Raw genomic sequence first — 12148 nt, 5'->3', positions numbered from 1 at the left:
CAGCTCCCTCCCAAAGCAGTGTGATTTACGTATGGAAGACCAATTATTCTAATGCATCATCACAAATTGCTTGTCTGCAAAAACGTCAACCCATTATAAAGATTACAGAAGGTTTTCTCTGAAAAATATACAATGAGCACCTCTTTGATTTAAACATAGTTTGGCCAAGTTCCAACAGCTAGGCTGCATATATATATATATATATTTATGGTTCCATGTACTTTACATTATCTCCTGGCAGAAGCAAACTGTCTGATATTGAATCTTTAAGTCCCCAGAAAAAAAAAAAAAAAAAAAAAGCCTATGAATATTATAAAACTGTAAAATCGATTTGATTATCAGTGTCATGCACTTTTAGCAAGGATCAGTTACAAGTTAATTAATTTGCAACACAGCTTTATAGTGTGCTGAATTCACCCTGCTTTGAACGTTTTGATAATGTAGTAAAATAATAATAATAAAAAAAATGGCTTGACAAGTTTTTAAAAAATGTATTTAAAAAGTTTCAAGGAGGGTGATTATATTTAACTTAAACTAAAACCAAGGTACACTAAAATTAGTTTTGTTGAAAATAAAAGTCAAATAAAACTATAAAAATGAGAAAATTACTTTAATTTAACAAAATTAAAGTCAAATTAATTCAAAATATGAAAAAAACATATAATAGTATCTCAATGATACTAAAATAACACTGGTCGTTTGAAGGCTATAGACCTTTCAGACTGGCATCCTAAAGAACTGTGCTGATTTTAGTCAGTTTGAAAGCTTTTATATATGTCATTGGAATTCTATTGGATTCTGGGTGACAGAAAAGGCTTAGTTCCAGCTTTTTGATGGCTGGCCTGGAACTTGAAATGATGAGTTATAAATGAAGTTGATGCACCTACACGTTTCCTCTTTCAGTCTGTCTCAGACATTTCCACTAGGGGTAGTCAAGCACAACAATGATTTTGTGTTAGCTTACTTGTAGCATTGAACATCTGTAGACTGTAGCCTCTGATAATGTGCCAATCACATTATTTGACGACATAATTTATATATCTCTGGTCAAACGCTGCACTTTTCTTTTGAAACTTGCTTGATAAATCATCTGCCAGACAGTGAGCCTCAATATCTCTTAATTGGATACTGACACGACTGTCTGAGGCAAAACTAACAGTCAGCTCTTTAATTGCCTCTTTCACTCAGAATTAATTATTCTATATCTATATATCAATATTCTCATGTACCCCATGGCATGTACTGTGTAATGTGTTCTGGCCATTTCACAATTTACTTCAAGACAAACAATGTAAATTCTGTCATCTTTTTTTCACCCTCATGTCGTTCCGAATCCACGTGATATTCTTTCCTCTGTAGAAAAATTATTTTAGACGAAGGCGAATTTGAGACTAATTCAAGCTTAAAAATAAAATAAAATAAAAATAAAATAATCAATAGCCCCATAAAAGTCTTCTGAAGCCATAATATAGTTTTGTTTGAAGAACTAAGCAATATTTTGCAATATTTTTATAAACTGTTATTCAATGATAATCTTCACTACTGGTTATTGAACTATTGAGTTGAATCAGGGTCAGTCCGATTCGTGCTCGAATGGTTTTGTGAATCAACCGATTCATTAAAAAGATTCAAACATCGTTCATAACCCTTCCTTGTGAAGTGGGGGCAATTAAGGGTCAAGATGTCATCTTCATTTTGTCATACAAATGTATCATACTTTAGAAGACTTACAACGCATCATGGACCAACTTTATGACACATTTTCATATTTTTTGAAGCTTGGAAGTTGGAACGTTCCAGTCCTCATTAATTATGAAACAACAACAGCTCGTTATTCAACACGTCATATGATTACTGAGGGTGAGTATAACATTTTTCATTTTTAGGTGAACTATCCCTATTATCTCTGTATCAAACACGTGCAGCTCAAGGCTTGTGGTCTGTCTGTGAACTTGAGTCAACATTTTGCTCCACAATTCTTTGCCTGTTCTGTTAAGTTCACTTCAGGGCTTCTGACTTCCCTGCAGTACTGCCTTACAAACAGAAATACTCTTATGTCATGTGTCTCTACTGTATATAACATTGTCTAAATTACTAACATGCAGGGTAGTAGAGGCCATTGAGAACAACAAAACAAAAAGATACAGGCAGACATGTTTTACACAAATGAACAAGGACTGTAGCAGCAACATCCAAAAGGGTCTTTTGTTACACGAGTCTGAGTAACCTCTGTCCTTAGGTTGACTTTGCACACCCCAATGGAAGACCAAAATATTCCCCTCACAGTCACTCCCTCCTTCCTGTACTCAGTGGAAAGAGAGTGTTATGAATACAAAACAGTAAGGAAGTAATGAGGAATAAAATCGGATTTTTTTTTTGTCCCATTCTAAAAATTCATCCAGGTGGGTATTCTCCTCTTGCCTACAAGAAACCTGACTAAACTGACCAAACGCTGCCTTTGTTTCATGACTAATACAGTGCCTTGCAAAAGTACCCATTTTAAAAGTAGCGTGTCATTTCCTGAATAACACATCTTGCAAATTACCTTCATTATTTTGGCCTTCACATTAAGAATGTTCTGGTGTGGTTTTCCCCCAATGTGTAGAACGGTTGCATATTGAAAAGGAAACTTCAACATGAAATCAAAAAATGACTAAATTTAATTTCTTTGTGCACATTTACGATCTTATCTTTGACAATTCACTCCTAATTTTTGTCCTCAATGAACAAAGTTCTCTTTCACTCTGAAATATATAAGATAAGTAAAATGGGTGTGCGAACAGCTTTTTATGTTGATTTTAAAACTCAGAAAATATTCAGGCATGAATGGTGCTCGCGCAGATGAAACGTGTCCGATTCCCCACCTCTTTTTGTGGTTTCCTTTTCAATAAATGCATTCCTTTCTAATAGATTAATTTTAGTCAAGTAAGAATATTACAGAGAAGTTTCTGATTTGTAATTCAATTAAAATGAGAGACTTTTAAATATACACAGCAACACTGCAGATCCCTTGAGCGTAAACTATTGCAGAGTCAGGACAGTGGATGACTAATATCAATCAATAAGGGAAACATCCTCGCATAAATATTAATGTTTCTGTGACCTAGAATACTGTCCTTTGTGGTGATGGAATTGGCCATGGTCTCTCTCTCCCTCTCGCAGAAACAATTAGAAAGCTCTAGAGAGCCTGTTGCAGCAAAAATCAATAGCTGTACGTGCTTATTCTTTTATGTTTACCAAACAAATAGAGAAGACTGTTGCGAAGCATCTCATGCTGGGAATTTACTTTCTCAATTCCATTGATTTTGGAAACATTTTAATTTTGAACTAAAAGCCACTTGAAATAGCATTTCTACAGCTTTTCATTGAATGTATGTACATTCATCATTAGTTCTACATCCCACAGCCTAAAAGCAAATCAGACTGCAATGCACTTTACCTGGCTAGTATAATAATAATTTATAATGATGAGACGGTCACTGCTTTTGCTATTCCCTCTGGTTTAAAGTACAAAGATAATGCATTATTTGTCATAAAGCTATTTCAAGACTAACCTGATTGGAATCTTACTTTATCATGTTATTGAAAAAGCTATTATTTATTTACTATAATTTGCAGCTCAAATAAACTCCAGTAAACAATGTAGATTTATTATTCTCTCCACAAAGCACTTATAATTTATGAATAAAACAAAAACAACATACATCCACTGCACTGCTTAAGTATAACAGTCGTTTGTCCTTGTTGATATATTTAGGTTCATTTGTGTACGTAATATGCAATTTGGAAAGTGAAGGCTTGTAAATATGTTGGAGACGCACATCCAGTTCAACTCTTAGGTGAGTCCATTACAAATGCAGAGTGCCATCCAATTCTGCATTTACTAATTCATTTCTGTCTTTTGAAGTAATGCCAGATGAAATGTGCTTTTCCAAGTGTTTCACAATTGTAGAGAAAATCAGCTTCTCTGATTATTCTTACTTCTATTATTACCTCAATCATCCAAATCATTCTGTAAAATGTTCAGGTTACCGGTAAAGCATATTTCAAAGAGCCTGTGGAATATGAGTGTGGAAAATAAATAAATAAATAAATAAATAAATAGATAAAAAGAAACCACATACAGTTTGAAATGTATCCCCTGTTGTGCCTTTGAAAAGAGACAAATTACTTACAGTATGATTATGGTCTTCTGCTCCACAGGTGTCTAAAGGACATTAAAGACCTTCATTCCATTTAAGGACCTGCAATCTGTCTTTAAAAGCACAGCAGAACATACTTGTAGTTAATGTGACAGAACATGTACTTAATGTGAAGGCTATGCATTAAAATCGCTGCAAAATATTCAGTGGTAATTGTAGCCTTCTGAATAGCGAATAATTTGTAATTTTTCCAAATCCATCCTTTTTCTGTGACTTTTATTTATTGTTTTTGGAAACCTTTTCATAGAAACTACATGCGTGCGCATTCATAACTGCACAAAGAAAGACTATTGCATTCAACCAAATACACTATGTTAGATTCTACCATTGCACCTATACAGCCATATATGAACTCAGGGTAAACCCTGAGTCTTTGGGTCTGTCTGGAATGCTTAGCCTTCATACCGTTTATGTGTATATGACATAAGCAGAGGCTGAGGAGAATATCAGACTGTCACGAATGAGTTATGCCTTAGCATTTATAGAGAACGTGTTTGGATAGCTGATAAAGGAGAAGGAAAAGGAGATTTTACTAAACAAGGGTAAGAAGTTCACATAATAGATTGTTGAAGTCATATATATTCATAGTTTACTGACACTATTCCTTAGACTTTTGGACCAAATTTAGTCATTTTCCAAGTACAAATCTAATGTGTAATACAGTATAGAGATTACATCCCTCAAAATGTATAGAAAAATGCAACAATGAGCTTTAGTGGGCATTGTCATAGTTTTAGGAGTGGAGCATATTCAGTAAATCATTGACAAACTGCATGATTTTTAACATTAAGCTAATTTTATAGTTCTAGAATATTCCTATTGACACCCTAAGGGTGCAAAGTACCTGAAAATGCATATTAAGAGGACCTTTGAAAATCTTCCCATTAAGATAGAAGGCTAAAAATCATTGCAGAGCATCCATGTCACTCTCTAAAGTTTCATTTTGTCAGACGGTTGTACCGTCAACACTGACATTTAGCATATTGAACTTTACTGCAAAGACTTTTGTGAAGGTAAAATCGCCGGAGGCCTCTTACTTTGCATTTTCAGATACTTTACAGGTGTTCGGTGAAGTGCACACCAGGATTGTAGCTACACTGGTATCTCCACTTTGTCTTGATGCGCGCGCATTCATAAATGAATATATCTGCGGTCTCTCTGGCTCGTGTTCGCGCGCATCAGCGCTGGAGCTGACCGTGGTGCTGATCGCCTCGCGCTCGCTCTCGCTCTCGCTCAAGATCAACCCTGACATGAACGTGCGGTAGATCTGAACACCTCCGAACCTGAGATTGAACTGGACGCTTCCTCAGTCACAACCTGCAGTTTCGGAGGAAATCGAGCATGAATTTGAAGTAAGGCGGAATTATTTTGGAAGTCGATGGAAAGTCAGCATTATACCTGCAGCTGACATGGACGTTCCGGCACGTGTTTTAATAGGATTTGCGAACATGATGTCCATCCTGAGATTTTTACTGTACTTTATTTAAGATGTGTTTATTTGGATGAATACATAATCATTTATAATGTTGCTATAAACAAAGCTGTTTAGAAGCAAAAGAAGATAACTACATTCATTTGGATTCTTTGAGGAGATATGGCTCGCATTCTTGTCCTTGTTAACTCAGTCGGACTGTTGCTCTTCGGTAGTGAAATGTTTCTGGTGGGAGCAAGTAAGTTTATTCTTACTATGAAACATTTGTCTGATAATCAGTGTTCTGTCTTGTATTGAATGGGTACAATTGTGCTTCTTCAAATAAGATTAACTGAACCATTGCTGGCTTGCTTGGATCCTCTGTGCTTGGGTCTTTGTGCAAAATCATGCCATGAAATAGGTTACATAAATTGTTAAAATTTAAATTTAAAACGAAAGATACCTCGAGATAACAATGATCTCCATTATTTTGCATCCTTTTAATATGACATGCTGACCAAATTGTGCTTTGGTTAAGATATTAATAGAGAGACTAAAAACAGTTTGAATTCTTGAAGTAGTTGTTGTACTTTTAAGATGAGTGGTTATGCTATTTATTACAAATAAATGTAAAATATTAGTTTGATTATATCAAGAGATTATATGTCCCATATAATTCTGGTCAGGATAAACAGAAATCAACCACTGAGCTGCAGTTGTGTTCTGTGACACTATTGCACTGGTTAAATTAAAGATGAATTAAAAACAAGTAGTTCATTGTGTTTTAAAGAAAATGAACTAATGCCTACTTTGATTTGCATTGAGTATTTTTTATTTCATAATGTCGCTGTTGACATGTATGCATTTTGGCAAATGCTTTTATCCAAAACAACTTACATTGGATTCAGTATGCATTTTAGAGGTTCATGTGTTCCCTGGGAATCGAACCCATGAATTTGGCATTGCTAGCACCTTTACTGTTTGAGCTACACAAAAGCTTAAATATTGTAAAATCCTGTCATAATTTTTACAAAATAGCTTTTCTTGTATTCCTCTAGAAATTCTGTTGAATTTTCATGCATGCAGTTGAAGGCATGGAAGCATGTCAGGAAAATATTTTCCGGTATGTTTCTAATCCTTTCCCTTTTTTCCTCATTGAGTCACCTGGGATTTTGTGGTAGCTTTGATAAGGCAGCTGTTGGTGCTTCTCTTCTCACAAGCACAGTGTTTCTGTCTGAAATATGAACACTTCCAGTGCTGAAAGTTGCTCCTTTGAAACCAGGACGCCTCTCCTTTTGCAAAATAGATTACACCTGTCAGAGAAAATAGTGCAATATTCATTCTCAACAACTCCATATTAAAAGTAATTTACAAGTGCATATAACACTAAATAACCTTTACACTCATGCATTTAACATAAGCGCAGAGTCTCAACACAAAAGCATGCGGACTGTCGTGTCCAATACAAATACAGCACAATAGATGTACTGTACTTGATTGAGAAATTATGATCATGCAGCCTGAAATCTATCCTAGTTTATGATCCAGAACAGCTTCTTTGCAGAGTTGGTGTTTTTACCTTGACAACAGACACCTTAAATGAGTTAGTGTCATCCAGAGCACTGCACTGCTCAAAATACCTACAGCAAATTCACTTTTGGTTAAAGTCACATTAGATCAAGACTAAATTTGATGCTAGTGAAATAGAAAAATATACATTATATGATAAAATGCATGTGAAATGCAGACCTGAACCGCAATGACCACCATTAGGACAAATTGAAACAGCACCCATAGATATGGGTGTGGTGTTTGTGTTCTAATACTTCTGGCCATGTAGTGTAATTCAGCATTTGTGCTGAAATTGGCTGCCTGTAAAAAATTGTCTGACTTATAACACCTCATCTGGCCCGTGTTGAGGTGACAAAGAGAATTGCATCGGCAGGCCAGACCTGGTGGACTGTGGTCACCAATTACATTGGCCAAACTGCCACACTGTCCAATTCCATCTCTTGCGGACCCAAGGAGGCGAAGTGTTCACGGATCACTGCTAGAGCCTGCAAACCAATCAAATGAGTTTTCTTAGCTAGGGTCGTCATTGTCAGATGGAAATGAGGTGGTACTAGTGCACAGGTGATATGGTGGAGCAGGGAGGCATGACTGTGTGATCTCATTAGTATTCGTAGGTATTTGTCCATAAAGTCATGTACAGTTTGATATTTTTGGGTAGACACAGAACATGCAATATTAACATATGAACTATGTACATGTTTAAAAAACACTTGATTCATATGTCAATGTGTAATTATGAAAATAATCGATTTATTATATTTATAATTATTATATATGATTATTTATTTTAAAGGGATAATTATTTTAAGGGTTCACCCAAAAATGAAAATGCTGTCATAATTTACTCTTCCTCAAGTTGTTCCAAACCTGTATGACTTTCTTTCTTCTGCTGAACACAAAATAAGATATTTTGAAGAAAGTCGGTAACCAAATGACTGATGGACCCCATTGACTTCCATAGTAGGAAAAAAAAATACTATGGAAGTCAATGGGGACCAGCAACTGTTTAATTACCAACCTTCTTTAAAATATCTTCTTTTGTGTTCAGCAGAAGAAAGAAAGTCATACAGGTTTGGAACAACTTGAGGAAGAGTAAATGATGACAGCATTTTCATTTTTGGGTGAACTATCCCTTTAATTGTTCGTTTTTTGATAGCTCACAGACAAAAATCTACATGAAACATGTTAATGTTACACTGAAACCACTCATATTTCAAACTCATTATAGAGACTATGCATGTGCTGTTTGGTGACTATTGAGGACATCTAGTTTTGAACAAAGACAAGCAAAAATGTGTTTTACAAAGGCTTTCAACATTTCCACACAATGACAGAAGTATTGATAATATGCGTCTTTGAAAAGTGCTTTGCCTTGAAATAAGGACATTAAAATGAAATTAAAAAGAAACATAAAATGTAGGACACAATTTTTTAGATCTAATAAAAAACAACATATTATACTACAAGGCCAAAATATAATTTTAATTTAATTATTTATTTACCCCGATGGTTTGTGGTTTAGTGGTGGGGATTTTTTTGAAGGTTTCATGATTACGCCAGCATGGCAACAAGTGACCATCTTTAGAAGTACAACGCTGAAACACCACTACTGCATGTTGCTCTGAGATGCACCAGTCTGGGTTTGTTTGGAAGTATTTTCATTAATGAAGCAAATCAGATATAGTAACTGGAAATATACTATCAAAAATGTAAGTTACTCAATATAATTTTTGTTATGACTCCTTATGAGTGAGTCATTGAATCATTCATTCAACCGAATCTTTCAAACCCACTGATTCATTCATTCAGGGATTAAACGCCTTTATTGTGTGTTAAGAGACATGTGGCAGCTCAGCTGACTCTGTGACTTTGTATGTTTGCGGAACAAAAAAAAAAGTAACTGACTGTCACGGATCGGTCTTCAACATGCAAGGCACTGGAGACTCGATGGAACAATCTTTATTTACTATACAGGAGAATAAAGAAGGATGGTATACGTTAACATTGACGAGACCGAATGATGAACAAAAAGAACTCATTAAGTACAGAGGGAGGGTAGTCAACTGAAGTAAAACAGGTGCGTGAAACCAATTAACAACCAAGGAATTTAACTAGAGAACACAGGCAGGCAAAACTGCCAAAAACTGAAACCGAAACCAAAACTTGTGTTTAAAAAAGTGTTTATCCACCTTATTTTGCAACAACAGTGTGCAATATTTTCTGTGAATATGCGAGACCTCCAATTCATTAGCTGCTGTCCACCTAATTTTTAACGTAAGAGTGCGCGGCTACTTGGAACTTGAATGTACGAGGCTCCTGGTGTCATTTGTAGCTGTAAAAAAACAGCTTGTTATGCTGCATGAAATTGCAGACTGTTTGTGTAGCCTATAGCTAAAATAACCAGAAGTGGATGACACTGGAACCCTTGCATATTCAAGTTACCTCTGACTTCAAAAATAAGGTGGATATACCTGTATATATAAACCCCATAATTACAATCACGTTGCTCTTGCAAAATATCCTATGCTTGAGTTCTCCATCTTGTCCTTGGAAAACCCAATGACTGTTGAAGTGTGGGGTGCTCTGGTGTTACAGTGACATCTCGCTCTGCTGGGAAAGTGCAGTGATCCCCTGAGGCTCAGACGCGCTCCCTCTACGGCTTTGTGTTGATAGAACACCCTACAGCTCCATCTGTGAGTGCGTTGTCTACCCTGAAAGGATCAGACAGCACAACATTTGACAAAATCTATCATGAAGAACTAATCCCTTTCTAGAATTCATTGCATGCCTGGAGGTCATTAGAGCATTAGATAACATGTTGGACAGAGACGTGTGAGAGAGATGCCACGTTTATGTGGTAAAGACAAATGACTTTGTGTTGTGTTCTCTTTATTGCATTCACCTAACAGACCTCTGATGCCACAAGAGGATTCTTTTAAATCCTTAATTTGGATGAGAAAGCTGAAGTAATCAATTTACACATTTGCAGTTTAAACAGTTGGGAGGACTTAACATTTAAAGAAAAAAGGAGGAAAAAGCAATCCAGGTTTTTTTGCAGCCTAAATGTGTATTTTTAGCTAGCTGGATCAAAGCCACGCAAAATTCTGCCTTGATGCTATTTAAATGCTGCTGACTCTGTGAACACATGTTTATTCTGCTTTAATATACTTGTGGATTGTAGTTGAACTTGCATGTGGATTTGTGGAAGGTTTCTTTGAAGGTGATTTTGGAATTGCCCGTGTCTACTCTGTCATGAAGACCAGCTGAAATGCTGCTACAGTATGTGCCTGTTTCATGTGGATTACTCTGACAGGATGTCTGTATCTCATGTGGCCTCTTGCTTTTTAACTGTATGCTCAGTGTATTACCCAAGGTGACCTGCTCTCCTCTTTCTGTTATGTAAATATTTGAGTGCATCTGACTTGTGCTTGAGTGAGACTTATTTCGCAAATACTGGTTTTATGTGGGTCTAGGCTTTATTAGCGCTATACACACATAAATCACTTCTTGTTAGGTACTAATGAAAGTAAGCAAAGCTTGCATCAGTATATTCATCAACTTTTGCAGTGCAAGATACTTCAACATCTGACATATATTTTAGAAAGGATATAGACAACAGTAGTTACCAAAGACTGATACCTTCCATATGTTTGCTGCAACATATGACTTTAAAGCACTTAAAAATTATGATTTTGTTGTTATATTCTCACTCTTTGCTTTCCAGTATTATTTTTTAAAATGCAAAATGAGATATACTACAACATTTTTGAGCTTCCGTTTTCCTTACAACAAAAGTGAGAGCTGATTTATTAAAGATTTAAGACATATAATATAATATAATATAATATAATATAATATAATATAATATAATATAATATAATATAATATAATATAATATAATATGTTTTTGTAGCTTAGCAGAATAAATCAATGAACAAAACCTTATAGATGTGTAATGCATTGGAATTTTAGACTGGAATGAGTTGGGGTGGGTAAATAATGACTATTTAATTTTATTTAATTTAATTTAATTTTATTTTATTTTATTTTATTTTATTTTATTTTATTTTATTTTATTTTATTTTATTTTATTTTATTTTATTTTATTTTATTTTATTTTATTTTATTTATTTTATTTTATTCAGGCAGTGAGATAATACATTGCAAATGCTGACCAGACCACCAAAACTCAAAAAGTCTTCCTTTATCTAAACAATTACTTTCCTCATCACTAAAGAGCTTATGCCTGGCCATGTATCACAATTTGAAGCTACTCTCAACCTCTATTACTTCAAGGACAATGAGCTCTTGCAGGGGAAGAGTGAGGTAAATGTCATTAAAATGACAAAAACCTGATGAATTATTTAATAAGAACCACCTTTTCCCAGTCAGTGAAAAACGTTCATTATATTAAGTTAATATATATATAAAAGGCAATTCATTATGCCATTAGTACATTCTGTACATTCATTTGGCATCAAACTGCACTGTTACTAGAATGGACTTAGTGGGACATTTTGTTGAATGTTCAAAAATTTGCTGCTTTCTGTGACAAATCACCAGTCGTAATCATGAGATGTAATTTAACAGACTCTGAGGTGCAAATACAATTGTTGATGTGGCAGAAATGACCCCTGCAGATGTTCTCTCATTATATATGTTTATGAAAATCTTTCATTTTTCACTTCATTGAGCAATCTGCTGGACAGGTGGAATGAAACTGGACCTGCTTTTAGTTCCTGTAACAACACACTATAACAGTGATTTCATCTTACACAAATGGACAAAAACAATATTTTTTAGCCCTTCTATTATCTGACAAATGTGCCTGTAAATTGTTTGGATGCAGAAAATATTTTGAAACAATAGTTAGTTCTGGCTCTCGGATCTGATTAGTTGAGCAGCATTCTAAAAGTACCGGGTGATTTCTCAGCGATTCATTACGGGGACATCTTTATGAGTG

General features: G+C 35.1%; 1 protein-coding gene across 2 annotated transcripts in view; it reads left to right on the top strand.

Annotated features, from left to right (window-relative positions):
* The first annotated feature begins 5169 nt into the window (after positions 1-5169).
* Positions 5170-12148, top strand: part of fndc4a (fibronectin type III domain containing 4a) — a 29617-nt gene continuing 22638 nt past the window's right edge. The window contains exon 1 of one of the 2 annotated variants that reach the window (XM_084091767.1): positions 5170-5215. Coding sequence is in view for 1 of the 2 variants with exons in the window: in XM_084091765.1 (XP_083947891.1) it covers positions 5797-5872 (76 nt within the window). In the remaining variant the exon portion in view is untranslated. Of the gene's footprint in view, positions 5216-5378; positions 5873-12148 lie in introns of those variants that run through there. The other variant, XM_084091765.1, reaches the window with a different exon arrangement.

This window comes from Abramis brama (genome assembly GCF_963993115.1).
Source record: "Abramis brama genome assembly, chromosome: 18".
Classification (NCBI taxonomy): domain Eukaryota; kingdom Metazoa; phylum Chordata; class Actinopteri; order Cypriniformes; family Leuciscidae; genus Abramis; species Abramis brama.
Note: the sequence above shows the minus strand (reverse complement) of the source record. Positions and strands in the feature narration are given on the sequence as shown.